This window comes from Cydia amplana, chromosome 20, assembly GCF_948474715.1.
Source record: "Cydia amplana chromosome 20, ilCydAmpl1.1, whole genome shotgun sequence".
NCBI classification, from domain to species: Eukaryota; Metazoa; Arthropoda; class Insecta; order Lepidoptera; family Tortricidae; genus Cydia; species Cydia amplana.
The window spans coordinates 1,727,664-1,750,241 of NC_086088.1; the positions used below are offsets into that span (position 1 = coordinate 1,727,664).

At 37.9% G+C, this 22,578-nt stretch overlaps 2 protein-coding genes across 4 annotated transcripts in view; both read right to left on the reverse strand.

The window, feature by feature from the left end:
- The window catches only part of LOC134657483 (octopamine receptor beta-2R-like), a 240,349-nt gene that overhangs the window by 169,946 nt on the left and 47,825 nt on the right, over positions 1–22,578 (reverse strand). For all 3 annotated transcript variants that reach the window (XM_063513055.1, XM_063513054.1, XM_063513053.1), the window contains exon 2: positions 13,314–13,358. The gene's annotated coding sequence lies outside the window, so the exon portion shown is untranslated. The remainder of the gene's footprint in view (positions 1–13,313; positions 13,359–22,578) is intronic.
- Positions 19,419–22,283, reverse strand: LOC134657693 (uncharacterized protein K02A2.6-like). The gene has a single exon (XM_063513256.1). It carries the CDS (start codon positions 22,281–22,283, stop codon positions 19,419–19,421), a length of 2,865 nt encoding a protein of 954 aa, XP_063369326.1.

The following is a 22,578-nucleotide window of genomic DNA, read 5'->3' on the forward strand; positions in this document are numbered from 1 at the left end:
TTTCTCATTTTTTTATGGGTATTGTTTCCCAAATAGTTTTAAGTCATAATGTATTGTTTGCCCGCATTTTCATTAGTCATAATTAATTCATCTATAGGATAACCTGACGAAAATCCTGGAAAGTTAACGGTTTCAGTTTAATGACAAAAGATAATAATTATAACAAACAATACATAATGAATTAATGACTTAAAACTTTATGGGAAATAAGGAAACCCTTTTTTTATACATAGATAAAAATACAGTTATAAACAAAAAGTTGTTTACATAGAGATTTTAATAAAATATGCTTAGGTATACAATTTATAAAGCAAAACTGATTAAATAAGATAGGATCAAACTTACTACAAACTGTTCAAAAAGCCTACAATGAAAAAACTACCTTAAAACCAGCACTTTACAGTGTTATTTCCCATTTTACTTGCAAATCAATGACTCCCGATCTATTCATTTTAAAGCTCGTTCCAATGAAAGGAACCCTTGAAGTAATAAAGAAAGGTCGTAAGTGCTTGCAACTCTGGCACGGTCGAGTTCACAAACATCTTCACAAGCCAACGTTCCAAAAATATGTTAACACGACCATATTGCCAGTGACTCATAGGCGTGTAAAACATATTTTTGAAACGTTGGCTTGTAAAGATATTTATTAAATCTGACTGGTACCATCGCGATGTTAACTGGTTAGTTTTGAACCTTATGTCAATGACTTTAAGGTCCATTTATGGTCAGTCAAATGTCCTCTTAGTACAATTCTCTTTAGTTAGTGAGCCAACAAATTTGATAGAGTCGGCACCACAGAACAAGTTAGAATGGCGATGCGAGCAGGGTACGTGTCGCCGCCGGTTTTGAGCAAACGCTCGCATGCTAATACTCGCCCGCGCTGACCTAAAAACGTAAACATGTCTTTTGCGTCACAATAACCTTCAGATTTAGAAGCCAGACATCAAATCTGTCTAAAGGAGGCGTATCCATTCACCACGCACACAAGTTTTACTACCGTTGCGCGAGTGTTAGTAAATGTGGAGAGGAACGAGCGGCGACACCGGTTCCGATACTAACTGCGCGCGATAGCCATTCTAACCTCTTTAATATGTTCTGTGGTCGGCACTCGACTATAATTGGCTGGAATCTTGAAATGAAAGGACAGAAAATAGATGCAGTCCTTTTTATGTTTGGTCCATTTAAAATATTCTAAAAGATGTTTGAATGGGATCTCTCGAAGATCAAAAAGCGTAGACTATAGGCATATTTCATACTTAGTCTATGCTTTTTGATTTTTAATCAAGTTTTCCAATTCGCCTCTGGCACAGAATAAATAATAGTACTAGGTACAGAAGATTCACTCTCTAACAAAATCGCGTCTCTTAGGACAGATATGCCCGCTAGGTGGCGCAAGCTCGAGCAGCCCGTTCCGTAGCGGAGCGCGGCAACTACTATGGCTAGACACCAAACTTGGTGTGGGCTGCATGTACTTGTAGCGACGCGACGAAATCGCGGTGCAGAAAAGTAATGAGTGAACACAAATGTTTTATTACAACGTGTAAGTATATGGTCAAATATGTATGTACCTACTTACATACAACACAGACCTGCAGGCAGAATGATGTGGTTTGAATCCAATTAAAATTGAACAGACAACCGTAATTGCTTTGAGGTCACTTTCGAATCGATTTCTTCGGTTTTATTTCATATGCGTAGCTCAGAACTCCTAGTGTAAATTTCATTCGATAGCGTTACGCGTTTGCGTTTGCATTATGTCTATTTTTATATGGGATTTTAAACAGCGCCAAGCGGGACGTTTTGCAAACTCAAAATCCCATACGAAATTACACTTAATGCACACGCGTATGTCACGTCGCGCTTTCGAATGAAATTTACACTAGGGGTATTGTATGCACAGATGTAGTGCATTAATTGTTTTCATGGAAACGTTCGTATTTGTCATTCCCGTCACTAATTTTATCAAGCAAATTGACAGACTCTATTTTCTGCTCGTCTTTGTCTTAGTACCTACATATCATCATCATCATCTTTTAACTCAGTTCATTGTCAATAAATGTGACAGACGGTGTCATCTAATAGGCATGCGCATATTGACTGTCATTGACTGTCACTGTCAGGCTTATTCGAACTTTATGATTCGTCAAAAATTACTTACTAAAGACACAACATGACGTTTTTGTTTGAAGAAACGTCATTTTTAGGGTTCCGTAGCCAAATGGGAAAAACGGACCCTTATGGATTCGTCATGTCTGTCTGTCTGTCTGTCCGTCCGTCTGTCCGTCTGTCTGTCCGTCCGTATGTCACAGCCACTTTTTTTCCGAAACTATAAGAACTATACTGTTGAAACTTGGTAAGTAGATGTACTCTCTGAACCGCATTAAGATTTTCACAGAAAAATAGAAAAAAAACAATAAATTTTGGGGGTTCCCCATACTTAGAACTGAAACTCAAAAATTTTTTTTTTCATCAAACCCATACGTGTGGGTTGTCTATGGATAGGTCTTCAAAAATGATATTGAGGTTTCTAATATCATTTTTTTCTAAACTGAATAGTTTGCGCGAGAGACACTTCCAAAGTGGTAAAACGTGTGTCCCCCTCTGTAACTTCTAAAATAAGAGAATGATAAAACTAAAAAAAATATATGATGTACATTACATGCAAACTTCCACCGAAAATTAGTTTGAACGAGATCTAGTAAGTAGTTTTTTTTTAATACGTCATAAATCCCCTAAATACGGAACTCTTCATGGGCGAGTCCGACTCGCACTTGGCCGCTTTTTTGACATTGACATATCCAATCCATGTCGTATCTTTAGCAAATTTTTGACGTACCTTAAAGTTCGAATCAGGTCGTGTGTGAATCCTATTTTGATTCCAAAATCGCATTATTACTGCAGCTTGTAAATACTAACGCATTCATGCTGTTTGTCATCAAGTACTATCTAACAACCACATGCAATCCAGCAATTGGTACTAATCATTATCGTAACTACATTGAAAATCCCATTCAAATATATACCTTAACCTCTTACTACACGGTTTATAATCGAACGAGATTTTAAATGCAGATACGACTTATTGAATTCTGCTTATCGCTACAGAGCTGCCGTTCAGTCATTCTGACTGACGCTGCGAGTACAACCAATCTTCGTGATTCGATCTGCCAAATCGATTTTGAACCGTATTACCATTTATTGAAGGTCGAATTTTGAATGTTCTGGTATTACCTATACCATGATAGATTTGCGATAATTTCGGGCCACATCAACTGGACAATTTAGTATCTATGCTCATAGTTATACGATCGATTTTCGCAGTTTCCCCTGTACCATGACATCCTATTGCGCTAATGGTCTGTACCTACTTTATTTTCGGTAGAAAGCAGTAAGTGATGAGAGAGACCAATGAGATAAGTCCTTTTGTGTGTGAGCGGGACAGAATAGGTCGAAAGCGTGCAGTGGGATGAATGCACAATCTGGATCTAGGTCGGATGACAAAAGAGACGGCAATATAGGATGTCCTAGTTGTTTGACGGGTTCGAATTAGTCTTTGAGCACTTTACAGCTTTGTTAGCTTTTGGGTACGGAACCCTAAAAATCAAGGTGGCAGATATTTTTGGAGTGTTGTTTGATACGCTACAATTCGTCGTTGCGCTTACCAAATCTGATAAGTACGCGATTTTAATCAAATAAATTATAACCTTATGTGTTTTGTTGCTAGGTAACTATTTGTCAATCAAAAATCGAGCACATATCAGTTTTGGAAAGCGCAACGACGTATTGAAGCTGACTACTAACGACATTAATTAAGAAAACCAACCAAGTGCGAGTCGGACTCGCGTACCAAGGGTTCCGTACATTAAGTCCGACTCACTTTGACTGCACATTTCTAATAGGTTTTCCTGTCATCTAATAGGTAAAGAACTATTTTTGTGTATTTTTTTCAAAATTTTAGGCCCAGTAGTTTCGAAGATAAAGGGTGGGGGGGGAATGGTCAGACAGACAGACAGACAGACGCACGAGTGATCCTGATCCTATAAGGGTTCCGTTTTTTCCTTTTACGGTAACCCTAAAAATACTGAAGTCATGCGTCACTGAAGTGGAAACGTCAAATTTCTGTATTGTCAATTCAGACATTCAGTACGTTCATAAACTGATTTTTAATTTAAATTCCAAACAAAAGACGATCGTTAATTTAAAATAATGTGCAATTACATTGGCAGTAATAGACGTAAAGAAAGATATATTCTCTATTAGTCCCCGTGCGGGGAAAACTAGGTAACTGAAAAATATGTATTTTGTGGAATAACATATTAACTAAGGATATACGCCGAACTATCTATATAAATAAATAAATGTTATAGGACATTCTTACACAGATTGACTAAGTCTCACAGTAAGCTCAAGAAGGCTTGTGTTGTGGGTACTCAGACAACGATATACTCGTGTATAATATACAAATACATAAATACATAGAACACCCAAGACTCAGGAACAAATATCTGTGCTCAACACACAAATAAATGTCCTTACCGGAATTCGAAACCAGGACCGCGGCTTCACAGGCAGGGTCACTACCCACTAGGCCAGACCAGTCGTCAAAATAGGGCCTCAGTCGGGCCTCAGGGGCGCGTCTATAATATAATACAAATTATATTTTTTCCTAAAACGTCTTTTACTAGTTTTTGCTTTTAATGAATTATAATGTCTGCGTTCAATAATTGATTTCAATCTAGTTTTAATCGTGGTGCAATGTCGACGTGTTGAAAAATGGATAAAGTAATAGTATTACTTTTGGTTCTGACTAACGGTAATTCTTTACTAAGTAATTCTTTCAATAACAAAATACGAGGAGCAAAGCCGAAATATTACTAACAATGTCACTCACAATTTTTAAGGCGACTGTCAAGTAGCAGTACTGATAAATCCGCTACTTGACGCTAGATGTCGACAACGAAAATAATAAAAAGGCGAGTGGGAGGGAATCCGGGACCCGACATTCGGTCAACCCCGGCTCTGCCACACGACCCGGGCTGATAATATTATGTTCTCTCCACTTAACCAATTATTGAATTAAAACAACCAATTATTTAATTAAAACTATTGACCCACACTACTGACTTATCTGACAGAGTTAAGACCTGTGTGTCCCTTCTGGCCACAGGCAACTTTTATTCCCCCGGGGCGTCATAGCAATAGACAAAGGAGGAATCTCCTATTTTAACTCCCAAAAAAAAACGAAAATAATAATAGGTCTGTGCGGAAAGAGAAGAGTCGTGGATAGGGTTTGCACGACGGATCCGAAATGTATGGGAAGATCCGCGGATCCGGATCCAGATCCGAATAATTTCATACATTTCGGATCCGGATTGCAAACCCTAGTCGTGGAATGTATGGGTCCCAAGCCCAACATTCCACGACTCTTCTCGGCTCTCGAAGCGTTTTAGTAACAAAACTGATGTATGAATTGGAGTACCCTATGCTTACTTATTATTATATATGGTAAAAACAATTTTTTTTATCTGTTTCAGCCAATTCTACGCGAAGCAGAAATATATTAAGCAGGCGAAATGCAGATCCCGCAAAACAGATTAATTCAGCAGAAAACGACCCGAAGCGTAATTTAACTCGGTTTCAATTTGGTTCTGTACCCCTAAGATGCATAGAAAGTAAATTACGTTCTCGATGACGTTTATGTCAGTACCAAACTGGTGGTAGTGGTACAGTTGTATACCTATTAATACTTTGTTTGTTGGCATTCATTTGCGTTGTAATATCCATATTTAGGCCACTTTATATATATTATTTTATTGTAATCTGTAGCGTTGCTAGATATAACTAACGCAAACGAATACCAATAAACGAGTATATATTACCTATACAACAGTGTAGCTATCAGTTTGGCACTGAAATAAACGCTATAGAGTCTGTGCGGAAAAAGAAGAGTTGTGGAATGTATTGGACCCCATACATTTCACGAATCTTCTCTTTCCGCACAGACTCTATCGAGAACGTAGCTTACTTTCTATGCATCTCGCTCGTACTCACATATTATTGCGAACGAGATATTTAGAAAGTAAATTACGTAGACGTTAGCGTATATGTCAGTTTTGACACTGTCAGTGACTCGTGGTACGGGTACTGAACCAATGCAATCGGGTATGGATTCAGCGTACGGGATACATGAAAATATACCAAGTGACGGTGTCACGGATAAGCAAGCACTGAGACAAACTAAGTACTTTGATGATATTGTGGTAACGGTGTCGACGTTTAGAACTACTAAAGAGGTAATAGAATAGGATCCAATACATGCTGCAAAAATATTTTTTATATGTTATTAACTCTTTAATTAGGTCCATGCACGACTTCTTTTTATTTCTTTAAATAATTATTTACTTATATCGGTTCAACACCGGAAAAAATAAAAATACTTTTATTAACGGAGATTTTTAGTTTTTAATCAGTTCGGTATTTTACCTATACTTTCATTATTTTCATTTATATTTACATAAATATATTAATGGAATAAGTACATATAGCTAACTATACGAAGATATCGGCTGCCGACTGATTTTTTTAAAGATATTAGAGGCAAACGAGGAGATGAATCATGGATTGTAAGCGATTACCGTCGCCCATGGACACCTGCAACACCAGATGGGTTGTAAGTCCGTTGCCGGCCTTTAAGATGGGAGTGCTCTTTTCTTGAAGATCCCAGGCGACAGTTCATTCCACAGTTTAGCTGTGCGAGGCAGGAAGTTTCTGAAGAAATGCACAGTTGAGGACTGCCAACCATCCAAGTGGTGAAGATGGAAATGTGGCTCCAATACACAACAGCTGCTCTTATTTTACAGGACACTCTGAGCGGGCTTTTGAAAAAGCACCTTCCCTTTCCCCACCCGGCCCCAGACCAAATAGGACAACTTAACAGAGATATAATGTTGCCAGTAACCGAACCGTTATGGAGATTTGAAGATTATGACGATGCGGAGTCTGTAAATGAACAAATCAAAGAGGATTCCACTACTTGCGAAGCGCAGAAGGTGCGTTGCATCGGAGATACGTAAGTGAAGTCGTCAACTTCCTCGCGTTGTCCCGGCATTTTGCCACGATTTTGACGGTATTTAGATATTTAGTTTTTACTTGAGAATGAGTAGCTAAATTTCGTCAGCTTTAGTAAGAACTATAATGGCGTATTTGGCAAACGTTCGCTTTTTTTGTTTGCATCGGCAGGTCCCTGGTTCCATCCCCAGTAATTGTATACTGCTACATAACATTTTGTATTTTTTTATACTTAAATTTCGTATAGGAAGTTGTTTTTTATTTTATTTTTTTATTTTTAAAAATGAAAAATTTCGTATTTTTTATTTATCAAGCGCGGGTTAAGCGTATTCGTTTAATTTTTGTTTGTAGCTTTATGTAGTTTTTAATTTTTTGTTTATATTACATGTTGCTCTTTAGTCTCGCCTAGGTAATCAAGCAAACAAATACATATGGTGCTCCATTACGACACCCTGTGATATAATAAGCACATTACGTAACGTCGAAAACTTAAAGGGTTATACAGTCGCTGCGCTCTAAAACCCGCATTGCTGATGTAGGCGAGAAAAAAGAAAACCGCTAGGCTCAAATATGACTCGGGCCGGTCACGTCTACCGTATGCATGGGGTGGGCTAGCTTAGCCACCAAGTGGATGCCGGTAGAGGGACGTGGACGGGGCAGACCCAAACGGAGATGGTGGGACGACCTGGACAGCTTCCTGAACAACTGGCCGGTGGAAACACCAAATCGGGAGTGGTGGAAATCAAGGGGAGAGGCCTTTGCCAGTGGGACACTCAGGCTAGGAAAAAGTACAGTCGACGTCAAATATATTTACATTTTTCGCCTTATTGCAAAGGAGTAAGGAAAACAATTTTGACGTCGACTGTCCTGTAAAACATTGTACGACGAACGTGATTTTTCGCACTTGTATCGTAAATAACTATTTATATTTCAGGGATTATAGTCAGCCAGTATGCGTAATGGACCTGACTATGCCTAATTCAATACTGCCACCCTACAGGCAAAAAGGGTTCAACAGTTTGTGTGAAGTGAATTACAGGAACTGTTTGAAAAGATACGAGATAACCGGCAAATATTATGCTGAACATTATTCTGAAGGTAAAATGTTCCCTTTGTTTCCCATAAAGTTTTAAATCACAATGTATTGTTCGTCATATGGGGCATTATCTATGAAAAGGGACCTTTTTTATAGTAGTAGTATAGGGTTTAAGGTCCCTTTTTATAGTATTTCGTAAATGACTCTTAAACGGTGGCCCATAGCAAGAAATGTTCTACTACATAAGTAATGTATATAAAATTTTCTACAAAAAAGACTCGACAATACACTTATTCGCTAGGATAAATATTTTAAAATATATTAAGGTTGGAAAGTCACGTATGATTTGTTCTAAGGTCGTTTTAGTTTAGTTTTTGTAAATAACTCGTAAACGGTAGCCCACAGCAATAAAGTATCTTTTACGTAAATAATTTATTTGAGATTTCTTATAAAATAAATGCTACTTTTTTCGCTAGGATCAATAAAAAAAAGATATTAAAGAGAGAATATAAATTCTAAGCCCCGTTTTTTAGTATTTCGTAAATAACTCGTAAACGATAGCCACTAGCAAATTTTTTTTATTACATTAATAATTAACATAAAATTTCCTACAAAAAGGTATTCATTATTTTTCTCTAGGATCAATATTTAAACCACGCTTGTCAGGCTATACTCTTTCCCCCTTTAATATTTTTTTTTAATATTGATCCTAGCGAAAACACATAGCATTTATTTTATAAAAAATCTCAAATAGATTATTTATGTACAAGAAATTTTTTTGCTGTGGGCTACCGTGTATGAGTTATTTACGAAAAAGTAAAAAAGCGGCCAAGTGCGAGTCGGACTCGCCCATGAAGGGTTCCGTATTTAGGCGATTTAAGACGTATAAAAAAAAAACTACTTACTAGATCTCGTTCAAACCAATTTTCGGTGGAAGTTTACATGGTAATGTACATCATATATTTTTTTTAGTTTTATCATTCTCTTATTTTAGGAGTTACAGGGGGGGGACACACATTTTACCACTTTGGAAGTGTCTCTCGCGCAAACTATTCAGTTTAGAAAAAAATGATATTAGAAACCTCAATATCATTTTTGAAGACCTATCCATAGATACCCCACACGTATGGGTTTGATGAAAAAAAAATTTTTGAGTTTCAGTTCGAAGTATGGGAAACCCCATAAATTTATTGATTTTTTTCAATTTTTGTGTGAAAATCTTAATGCGGTTCACAGAATACATCTACTTACCAAGTTTTAACAGTATAGTTCTTATAGTTTCGGAGAAAAGTGGCTGTGACATACGGACGGACAGACAGACGGACAGACGGACAGACGGACAGACAGACAGACATGACGAATCTATAAGGGTTCCGTTTTTTGCCATTTGGCTACGGAACCCTAAAAACGACCTTAGAACAAATTATACGTAACTTTCCTACTTTAATATATTTTAAAATATTAATCCTAGCAAAAAAGTGCACTGAATCTTTTTTGTAGAAAATTTTATGTAGATTTTTTATATGATAGAACATTTTTTGCTACGGGCCACCGTTTAAGAGTTATTTAGGAAAAACTATAAACAGGGACCTTAAAACCTGGGAAACAATAGAGACCCGAAGGTAAATCTTCTTTTCCCCACTTCGAATAGTACAGTCAGCAGCAGAAGTTGCTAAGCGGGCGAGGTGTTGAAAATTATCTTGACACGCTCTTATTGTCTTAAAAATAAAGTCGCGTCAAAATCATCATAGGGGCTATACCGTCCACGAGCGTAAATTTCTTTGATTTTCAAGCGTAGGAAAAAACCCATTTGCTTTTGATCGCTGAAACTAAAAGCAATCGCTGCTTTGTCGATGAATTTATCAGTTTTGTTCGTTGTTCGAGAAAAACGCTAATGGACGGAATAGTCCCTACGACGGAATTAGCCACATTGACCTTATTTAATAAAACAAAATATATTTTTTTTAGATTACTTGGAGTTTTTGCACTACGGCTGGTGTGAACGATGTGAATCATTAACCATGGATTGCGATGAAAGACCAAAAGGAGGCGATTAGAATCTAGGTATTTTATTCCCTACTAGCGACCCGCCCCGGCTTTGCACTGGTTAACAAATTATACATAATCTTTCCTCTTGAGTCACTCACTAATGTAAACTTGTATTAATAATAATCTTAATAATCTTTATTTATTTACTTGAAACCTAATACAGTAAGTATTACAGCCTTATACAATTACAAAAAAAAAAGGAAACAAAACAAAAAAAAAACTTATAAGTATTAGGTTTGTATCAGTTTCATTTTGGATTGAGCCTCTGTTTCCTGAACTAGGACAAAGCCTGTGACTCAGGATTCAGCGATTCCTCCGAGGAAAGTGGTACAAGTTATTAGTATAGTATTATGTTAATAACATTAATAACTAGAAGAGCGGAGGCTCCTAACACAAGCTATTTTTGCTTACAGGGAGGCTCCATCCCTTAGCTTACATTTATCGTGTAACTTACACAAATAAAGAATTTTGTATGTGTACTCTATCTATTTAAAAAAACCGCATCAAAATGCGTTGCGTAGTTTAACCTGTCAGCTCCCAAGGGCTCAAATTTGAGCCAGAACGCTTATGGTGACGTCACACACGTGGGAACTCACGGGTTAAAAGATCTAAGCATACATACAGACATACAGACAGGGAAGCGACTTTTTTTTTATACGATGTATATATAGAACGGCTATAGAATAGAGCGTATAGATGTTAAGGTTGTAAAATTCACTTTAAGCTATAACACTAGCTGCTTAAGATGCAATCATCATCAATATTTAAGAGCTGTGCTCTTGTCGGTGGAGTAATCGCCACTCTTCTCTTTTCTGGGCCAGTCTTTTAACTCCCTCGTACGACACGACAGAAACTCTATCTTTTATTTGGCTGAGATATGTGATCCTGGGCCTTCCTCTGCGTCTTTTACCGTTAATCTTGCCCTCCAGGTTGTTTAAAAAGAATCTGTCGTGCCGTATCAGGTGGCCAACCATCTTGCCCCTTCTGTTAGCTATTGTGTCTAACTGGCATCTCTTCTCTCCTGCCATGCTCAGTACCTCTTCCTTCGTCTTCCTTTCTGTCCAGCTAATCCGTATAGCATGCTCCGCCAACACCACATTTCAAAGATTTGAAAGATGCAATATAGCGCCCAAAATAACTATTTGTGTTGTATGCATACTGCATGTAGGTTATGATAAGTCTTCTGTTGACATTTGTCTATTTGCGATGTTCATTCCTTTAATACAGATAGTTTCGGTAGCACGTATTTTCAATGTTATTCCCGTAGTAGTCCCATATTTTACACTATTCTTCTTCTTCCTCGCGTTATCCCGGCATTTTCCACGGCTCATGAGAGCCTGGGATCCGCTTGGCAACTAATCCCATGATTTGACGTAGGCACTCATTTTTACGAAAGCGACTGCCATCTGACCTTCCAATCCAGAGGGGAAATTGGGATTAGTCCGGTTTCCTCACGTTTTCCTTCACAGCGACTGGTAAATATCAAACGATATTTCGTACATAAGTTCCGAAAAAACTCATTGGTACGAGCCGGGGTAGGAACTCGCGCCCTCCGGATTGAAAGTCGCGCTCTCTTACCGCTAGGCCACCAGCGCTTATTTTTTCAAAAATTCCGCAAAATATAGCTATTTCTGGGTCTTTTAAACCTCTTAAACACTTTTTTGACACCACAGCCTGTATGCTAAGTACGAGTATATATTATATATGTAAGTAGTTTAGTTATAAGCAGCTGGCACTTGCACTTACGTCAATATATGTATACGTATATGTGCAGTCACCACACGGGATTGTTACGTCAATTAGGGTCTTAGCTAAATTGGTTGTTCCATACTTACGCTATGGATTGTCCAATTTAGCTAAAACCGTAATTGGCGTAACAATCAAGGATCGTGATTGCACACTAGGGGTAATGTAAGTAACAATATATAATACCCAAGTAATTGACTAGCAAGAATAGTACATTACATACCTAGGGAGGTGAATTCGTGAATGCTCCAGGTCGCAGGTGTTTGTGCCATAAATATGTGATCTGGGGCTTTACAAATTACCGCCCGTGGTTTATCTAAAGTTTTACGTCTTGCCTTGGCCAGGAAGTGAAATACGGGCCAGGGTGACGTAAAATAAGAAAAAAATCTGCAGAAGAGGGCTATTCGAGCAATGTACACAATGAACCATAGAGATTCACTTAGAGATAAATTTAAGGAAATTGACATAATGACAGTGCACTGTCAATACATTTATGAGAATATTCTGTATGTACATAAAAACATTGTAAATTTTAGAAAAAATTGTGAAATTCATAATATTAATACTAGAAATAAACATAAGCTCGCAGTGCCCTTCACTCGGCTCCATAAAATTAAAAAATCATTCATGGGTAATTGTGTGAGATTTTATAACAAACTTCCAAACCATATTACTGAATTATCTATTAATAAATTTAAGAATTATGTAAAGCGTAAACTTATTTCTAAAGCGTATTATACCACACAAGACTACATGAATGATAAAACAACGTGGGATTAATTGTTATTCGAAATGATTATTTTTTTAGGTATATTTGATTAATGATGAGGAAATTGATATTCCGATGTACATACTTCTTTTGTGTTTTTTATTTATTTATTTGACATTTAGATTTTATTCTAGAAACATTCTAGACTAGTATTTTTTATACAATTTTTTTTTTCATGTTTGACGATCCTTTTGTGAAATTCTTAATTTAATTTAATTTGTGTTTAATTTGATTTGTATAATAATCCAATATTCTTATGGAATAATAACATCAATAAATTGCTCTGATAATTAGCTTAAGATAATTTATAAGTATGTTACGATTCATAAGTGCTTGTTGCTAGGCCTACATGAATAAAGTATATTTTGACTATTGACTATTGACTATAATTTTCTGTCTAAAAATGTACTAAGAAAATTCCCGTTCAATCAAAACTTCATAGGCACCATTTGTTGCGGAACTGTCATAAATCTTCAGATAACACAGATTGAGAAAAGCGGCTATCACACTGATGAAGATCCGCAGATGTGTCATCTTGACAGCGCTATTATTTCATATTTAATTATTTATACAACTATTTATACCTCAGTCAATCATAAAATAAATAAATCTAACTCTACAATCTTTAATAATTTTTCACAATACCTTAGAATTGCTGTAGCTTTTCCTCCAGCTGTGTCCGCCCAACAACTGCAAAAGAAAGCGTTTATTTTATTATTTACTGCCCGGGCGATATTGAAACGCTTTTAAAGTTAACTTAATTTTAACACTCTGTAAAAGAGCATATTCGAGTGAGACATGGACACTGAGACAAAAAGATAGAAAAAGGTTGGAAGCTATCGAAATGTGGTGTTGGCGGAGGATGGAAAGGATCAGCTGGACAGAAAGGAAGACGAATGAAGAAGTCCTGAGAGAAGTCCGCGGCTGCCATATCGCCTTCCAACCCAGAGGGGAAACTAGACCTTATTGGGATTAGTCCGGTTTCCTCACGATGTTTTCCTTCACCGAAAAGCAACTGGTAAATATCAAATGATATTTCGCACATAAGTTCCGAAAAACTCATTGGTACGAGCCGGGGTTTGAACCCGCGACCTCCGGATTGAAAGATGCACGACCGCTACCAGCGCTCTTTATTCACTAACTTTTGAAAAAAAAAAAATGTTATAGGTACGAGTAGATAAAATATCTGAAAATCCTTATCTATCTATCTATCTATCTTAATCTATCTAATACCTTTAAACGAGCAATTCTTGTTTATATATATATATATATTTCGGGGATCTCGGAAACGGCTCTAACGATTTCGATGAAATTTGCTATATGGGGGTTTTCGGGGGCGAAAAATCGATCTAGCTAGGTCTTATCTCTGGGAAAACGCGCATTTTCGAGTTTTTATATGTTTTCCGAGCGACGCTCGGTCACCCAGATATTTTAGGATTAAGTTCTAACATAAATATGGTAGGTACCTACCTAAGTCAGGCGTAGCTCACTCCGCGATCTCGTCGCGTCGCTACAAGTACCTACAAGTACATACGGCCCACACCAATTTTGGTGTCTAGCCATAGTAGTTCCCGCGCACCGCTACGGAACGGACGCCTGCACGCGCTGCGCCACCTAGCGGTCATATCTGTCGTAAACTCGTAATAGACGCGTTTTGTTAGAGAGTGCATCTTCTGTACCTAGTCTAGTACCTACTATTATTTATTCGGTGCCTAAGTCTACGAGTGACGAGTCTGCTATTCTATTTATTATTTAATCTATATCGTTAGTCCTCCTTTGATTAGGCGGCACAAACGACCGCCTAATCCTATGGGAGCCTATTGGGATTAATTAAGTCTGACTGTATTTTCAACAACAAAACGTCTTAACTCCCAAGCAACTTCCGTGACGCTGCCATTCAACTTTATACCTTACCCTATTATCCTAAGGTTCAAAGTATTTTGAGACAATGATTGATAAAGTCCTCTTATTCAGTATTGCACCTTATTATGTAAGAATAAAGTAGAAGTTTGTAGTTCAGGTTGAAATAAGACGATTTTGTTGTAGCAAAAGTTACATTACTTATATGGTATATTGGATTTATTGTGTGTAAGATTGACTAAAGCAGCGTAACGCCGAAAGATAACGGTTGCGGTCCGATTTCTTCTCTATTCAAATATCATCATCTAATACCTACCTTTAAACAAGCAATTCTTGTTTATTTATTTCTTTTTATGTTTATTTATATATATGTATATTTCGGGGATCTAGGACACGGCTCTGACGATTTCGATATTATGGGGGTTTTCGGGGCAGAAAAATCGATCTAGCTAGGTCTAATCTCTGGAAAAACGCGCATTTTTGAGTTCTTATATGTTTTCCGAGCAGAGCTCAGTCTTCCAGATATTTATCATCGAAAAGAGAACGATTATTTACAGAATAACTTTTAATTTTAGTGTGTCCAATTTCAAAGAAGCGCTGGTGGCCTAGCGGTAAGAGCATGCGACTTGCAATCCGGAGGTCGCGGGTTCGAACCCCGGCTCGTACCAATGAGTTTTTCGGAACTTATGTACGAAATATCATTTGCTCAGTCGCTTTTCGGTGAAGGAAAACATCGTGAGGAAACCGGACTAATCCCAATACGGGCCTAGTTTACCCTCTGGGTTGGAAAGTTAGATGGCAGTCGCTTTCGTAAAAACTTTTGCCCACGCCAATTACTGGGATTAGTTGCCAAGCGGACCCCAGGCTCCCATGAGCCGTGGCAAAATGCCGGGACAACGCGAGGAAGATGAGTGTGTCCATTTTCAAACATTACGAAGGTTGGGTTAAGATTGAATGGGTTTTTCATAAAGGGCAAGCCAAAAAATCACCAATATTATACAATAATTTTAAAACGCTCCAGAACCCTTAACGTTAACAACAACAGCACTAGAATGTGAATGCGTATTCAAAAGGGCATAAGCGCCTTGTCTAGTCAGAAAATTGCTTACAATTATGAACCTTACTGTATTGTAACAAAGGCAAATTTCGTATACATGTATGTGACGGCGACGGTACAAAGATGAAGTGCTTACGTCGTTTTTCTATTGAGTTGAATATGTGGGGCATCCTATGTAACAGGCGACAATGTAGTGGGAGACTATTCTGAGATACATAGGTATATATCCTATAGTATAGCATGTTTAGTTAGAGCATAGTACCTACTCAGGTTGTGGAGAGCGTTGGTGACCTAGCGGTTTCTAACCTACGAGCATGTAATAGTGGACGAAACTAGAGCTGGACGAAAACTAGCGCAGTGACCCACGGAATATCGCTCGCGGAGATCGCTCTTAAGCGATAAGACCGCCTGTTGTTACCTCTATTGTCTTTGTTTATGTTACTGTACATTTATTGTAAACTACGAGTTTGGTTGAGGTGTGCAATAAAGAGTATTGTATTATATTGTATGGTAATATCATTTGATGTTAGCAGTCTTTTCGGCAAAGAAAAACATCGTGAGGAATCTGGACTAATCCCAACAATGCTTAGTTTCCCCTTAGCATTAGAAAATGTCAGTCATTTTTGTAAAAACTAGTGCCTGGGAAAGGGTTGTGGAACTGACGCGCACCAATATGTAGGTAATAATAGTTAAACACCATACCGCAGAATACTTAAATAATAGTACTAGGTACAGAAGGTTCAAGGTACAGGAACAAAACGCGTCTATTACGAAAGATATGACCGCTTGGTGGCGCAAGCGCGAGTAGGTGTTCGTTCCGTAGCGGTGCGCGGCAACTGCAACTACTACTAAACACCGAAATTGGTGTGGGCCGCATGTAATTGTAGCGACGCGACCAAATCGCGGAGTGAGCCACGCCTGGCCATACTCAGCCAAGCTAGCACATTATTGGCGCGACAGTATCTCGCGGCGCCTACCTGTCCCTCTTTAATTAACATAGAAAAAGACGGGTAGTCTATCTCGCCGCGAGATACTGTCGCGCCAATCATGTGCGGTACTTGAAAAAGCGGCCAAGTGCGAGTCGGACTCGCCCATGAAGGGTTCCGTATTTAGGGGATTTATGACGTATTAAAAAAAACGACTTACTAGATCCAGATCTATATCAGATAGATCTAGATCCAGAGGCCGTGAGTTCAAGTCTCACCCAAGACAGTAATTTTTCCACTTTTAAATTTATTCTAAGCTTAATAGCATCGTTCGCAGACGTTTTCTGCTTATTAAAAATTAAAATTACTTACTAGATATCGTTCAAACCAATTTTCGTTGGAAGTTTGCATGGTACATCATATATTTTTTTTAGTTTTATCATTCTCTTATTTTAGAAGTTACAGTGGGGGGGGGGATACATTGGGTGTCATTCAAAATCCCTAACAAGGTTTGTCCTAAAGTCACTTGCCCTAACTGGTTTGTCCTAATGGGCACATGCCATAACGATCAATTGTCATAACGATTATTTTCCATAATGTAAGCTTGTGAAAAATGGTTAGGTTTTAGAACTTGCGGCCACAAAAGTGGGTTAGGTTAGGGTTCAACTGCGACCCTCGCAAAAGAGAAAATATGCATAATAACATTAGGATAAGTAATCAATATTAGGATAACCAAAATTAGGGTTTTTTGTGTTAGGACAACTGATCATTATGACAAACAATATTAGGGAATACATCGATAGGAGAAAAGACTTTAGGGATTTAGATATAGATCCGACACATTTTACCACTTTGGAAGTGTATCTCGCGCAAACTATTCAGTTAAAAAAAATTATATTTGAGACCTCAATATCATTTTTGAAGACCTATCCCACACGTATGGGTTTGATAAAAAAAATGTTAAGTTTCAGTTCTAAGTATGAGGAACCCCCAAAATTTATTGTTTTTTTTTTCTATTTTTGTGTGAAAATCTTAATGCGGTTCACAGAATACATCTACTTACCAAGTTTCAACAGTATAGTTCTTATAGTTTCGGAAAAAAGTGGCTGTGACATACGGACGGACGGACAGACAGACATGACGAATCCATAAGGGTTCCGTTTTTTGCCATTTGGCTACGGAACCCTAAAAACATTAGAACATTATCGTTCCGTACCACGCGGTCTGAGTCTCATGGCCGAAGTCATTGCAGCACGGAACAATGCATTACGAGTACATGTTTACATGTAGTACACGTGAATATTACGGTACAATGTAGATTCAAGCTGGAAACAAATTATCGGACGCGGCTGACGGACGCGGCTCACAGCCGCGACTTATAGGTATCTAGATAATGAATATACACTGAACTGTGCAAACTATCGGAGGTAAGCCGTGGACGTAACCTTGAGCCTTCGGACATCCGACAGAAATCTGGCGCGCTGGATGTTCCTGACTGTGCACACTTTTATGTCGCGCGCGTCAGCCGCGTCCGATAATTTGTTTCCAGCTTCAGTAGTAGGTTTTATATTAGCCTATTTTGAGTACGTCCTGGCGTGTCACTTTGCATTTTACGTGTTTTAATGCGAAGTGTTTGCGAAGTTATATAAGTACGGACTTTGACATCATTTCTGACGTTTGTATTATTTTTTAATGCAGTGGGTCCCATATAGACATTTGATCCCAAAAACAAGCCTGATCGATTGATACCATTAATAAAAATTTGTCATGTAGCCTATTAAGTATTTCCATCTTAAAAGCCCGACTCCTATTTAACCACTTGTTATTCACGTGCATTAACCAACGAGAGCGATTTTCAAGGTCGTATCAACAGAAGATCAAAACCGTAGCAAATTGTTAAAACCGAATTTCTGAGTATTTCTGTTGCCGCTATAACAACAAATACTAAAAACAGAATAAAATAAAGATTTAAGTGGGGCTCCCATACAACTAGGGCTTGCAATTCGAATATTCGAATATTCGAATTTGTCGAATATTCGACCTGTTTTGATATTCGAATATTCGGCCGCTCAGGTTTCGAATATTCGAATATTTTTTATTACTATAAAAAAATCTATGTCATCCGCTGTAGTTACAGTTTCCGTGTGTTTTACGGGTATTTACAGTGAATGAGGAACGGTAGGTACCCAAATACGAAGGAAATAATATTTTTACTGTATTTCTCTCGATAGACTTCGTGAATACAGTGAAACCTAACTCAATTTAAAAGAAAACGAAATCAAAAAGTATGTTATTTTTACGGTGCGTAAGTTTTAAGTTAAAGGGTCATTCTGTTTATTCAGTACAAGCGTACGTTAAGCGAATTTTTGAAGTCTAAACCTTGCCACTTATCGCAATTCTCACATTTAATCATACCAAACCTGCCCAACTTGGTAATCTAACTGTAGTATTTGCCTCTTACACTGGATTCACAACACAATAATGAATATCGGCTCCTTGCTTTTCCACCACGTAACACGCAACCCCGCCTCGGCATCTGACATGTGTCATCGAGCTTGCGCGCGCCTAGAGTCCGTGTTCGTGCGCAGGAGACGACAGATATACGCTTCTCTTTCGCACGTATACTACATCCCTTCCTTATTGTTAAGTTTGTTATATTATTATTTTAGGATAATTAAATAAAACAGTAATTTCAATAATCAACTTTATTTTTATTTTTTTAAGTATCAAATTAATCATCACTTTAACACAAATGCTTTTTACTGCTTCGTTAACTTCCTTAGCTTACTTAGTACTTTCATACTTCACCTTACTAGTTATTATTATTTTTAGCAATACTTTTGCGCTTCATGGATCAGCATTACTTCACGTCTTCCTCTTATCCCTTATCAAATTTAACATATATATTTAATTATCTGACTTGCCATCATTCGTCTCTATCGTCTCCTCGTCCAATATTTTCCATTGTCCTTCGACCTTTTTTAAGTGCATCATGTTTCTTCTCAGTCTTTGTCCAGTTTCCTTATTTTCAATGTTTACATCTCCACCTTTACAAGATACCACAGTGTGAGGGGTTGGCTCATAATTTGGTGCTAACTTATTTGTTTTGTTCATATTTTTAACATAAACCTCGTCCCCTATCTTTATGTTTCCATCCTCAACTCTCCTTTTCCTGTTTGCGTACTCTTTCCCTTTTTCTTTTTGTTCTCTATCCCTGTCTCTGACGTCCATATCTTGGTCTTTATGAATATATTCAAACGTATCTATCATCGGTAGCTTGTCTCTAAATTTCCGTTGGAAAAATAATTCCGCTGGCGTCTTTCCCGTTGTCGTATGGGGAGTACTATTATACATAGTCAGATATTCCAAGAGTGAATCTTTCCAGTTCTTTTTCTCAATTTGACTTATCTTTAAACGTTTAATAATGTCTCTGTTCTGGCGTTCCACCTCTCCATTTTGTTGGGGCCAATAAGGGATAGTGTTGAACAAATGTATGTCATTATTTTGGCAAAAATCTCTGAACTCCTGACTAACGAACTGTTTACCGTTGTCTGCTGTAATCGTGATTGGACATCCTAGTCGACTAAACATTTCCTTCAATATGGCTATCATAGCCTTGCTTGATATATCGCGGCAAGCCTTTATTTCTTTATACCGTGAATAGTAGTCGATTACTACTAGAAGGTAATCCCCGGACGGCAAAGGACCTAAGAGATCAATTGCAATATCAATCCAGGGGCGTGTTGGCAATTCCCTTCTCTTGATCGGATTGGGGGGATTTGGCGCTGAAACAAGGGTGCATCCTTTACACGACTTAACCAGTCTCTCAACGTCCTTGTCGTACCTGGGCCACCATACTTTAGCTCTAAGCCTAGCTTTCATGCCCACGATTCCAGGGTGGCCTTCGTGGGCAGCTTCTAGAACCTTTTCCTGCAGTGTTTTAGGTATCACAATTTTATTAGTCCTTAAAAGGATATCGCCACAAAAACACAACTCGTTTTCTAAAATTTTGTAACTCTTTATTTGCTCGTCCCATTTGGAGTCATACAGGCCTATCTTTACTTTTTGTATATCCGAGTCCTCTTTAGAACTGGTCTCTATTTCTTGTAGCGATATTGCCACTGGTCTCATCTGTTCTACTATGTTTTGTACAAAATCTTTTCCTTTATTGTTGCTGTTCCGTTCGTCGAGGTTCTTACATAGTCTGGAAAGTGAGTCGGCAATGTTGGTTTTTCCAGGATGATATATAACTTGAAAGTCATATGACTGTAGACGTAATATCCATCGTTCGATACGAGCACATGGTTTAGCTTTCGGTCCGAATATTACCTCTAAAGGTTTATGATCGGTTATGAGTTCAAATCTCTTTCCAAAAAGAAACATATGAAAGTGCTCCACAGCCCATACCAAAGCTAGAGCTTCTTTTTCTGTTTGGCAATAACGCCTCTCGCACTCTGTTAAGGTTCTGTTGCCGTAAGCTATTATGCGTGGACCAGCTTCATTTGTTTGAACCAAGATCGCGCCGAGGCCCACAGGACTAGCATCTGCGAATACCATTGTTTTATTTTTAACATTATAGTATCCTAAATTAGGTATTTTAGTCAAAGCCGTTTTCAATTTGTTAAACGCTGTTTCTTGATTTTCCTTCCAGAGCTCTTTGATGTCTGCATTTCTCCCTGTCTTGTGTCTTAATAATTCCTTCAGAGGTTCAGTAATTGTGGCCATATTTGGTATCCACTTCCCTACATAGTTGACGAGTCCTAAAAAACTTTGCAATTCCGAGATAGTTCGGGGTGCTCTGAAGTCCATAATAGCCGATACATATTTATCTAGTGGTCGAATTCCTTCATTACTTAGTTCGTGTCCTAAAAATTGGATTTTGTTAACGTTGTAAATACATTTTTCTTCTTTCAGCACGATATCATGCTCTTTAAGTACCTTCAGCACATTCTCAAGTCTGACATCATGTTCCTTTTGATCTTCGCCAAAAACTAATATGTCGTCAATAAAGTTGACAACTCCCTCACATCCAATTAATATGCGTTCAAGAGTTTTTTGAAATATTTCAGGAGCGCATGTAATGCCGAACATTAATCTTTTGTATCTATATACGCCTTTTCCAGATATAAATGTCGTTATATCCCGTGAGTCTGGATGGATTTCTAGTTGATGGAATGCATCCTTGATATCTAATTTACTGAACACTGTAGCATTCCTAAACTTCGGCAGTAGCTGGTCCATAGTCGGTAATGGATGATTTTCCCTTTTAATCGCTTTATTTGCACGTCTCATGTCAACGCACAGCCGAATGTCGCCGTTTTCTTTGATTATGGGTACTATAGGAGATATCCAGCTTGGGGGGCCCTGGACTTCTTCTATTATGTCTTTCTCCAGTAATTCCGTAATTTTTTCCTCAACTTTGGCTTCTAGAGGTATTGGAATTCTACGGTAAGGCTGTGCAATAGGTTTTATCTTATCATCGATGGGTATTTGTATTATAACATTTTTTAGTTTAGGGAAAGGCTTAAGTTGAATTTGATTTATTTCTAACCCAATCCTCAAAACCCCCAAGCTAGTTGCTGTTCTTCTCCCCAGTAAATTTTGTGTACCTTTATCTACCACATAGAAAATTGCGTTTTCTTTTCTCCCGGCTAATTGAATGTCAGAGCGGAAAGATCCCAGCAGTCGCAAAGGCGTTTCAGATCCATAGGCGAAGAAGTTTTTCTTTGGTTCTTTTATTTCGTCAACTATCCTTACTCCCATATCCTTCATTTTTTCCCATGTCTTATCCGTAATTAAATTATTTTTCGATCCTGAATCTATCATCATATTAATTTTTGCTCCACCCACATCACAGACCACCATGTCATCTCCGTTTATGTTAAATAGATACTCAACTTCTTCGGTTTCAGAGTTCTCCTCTTCCTCTATATTTCTTACCTCATGAGCTTTAGGAGATTTTTTAAATTTCTTTGAAAACTTTTTTTGTCGAGTTTCATCCGGTTTTATGTCTTCCTGTTTTCTCTTTAGAGTCTGACTTTTGCATTGTAACTTAAAATGCCCAATT

Coding starts and splice junctions, on each gene's coding strand:
- LOC134657693 (XM_063513256.1), bottom strand. CDS start 22,283: ATGAAGGATATGGGAGTAAGGATAGTTGACGAAATAAAAGAACCAAAG.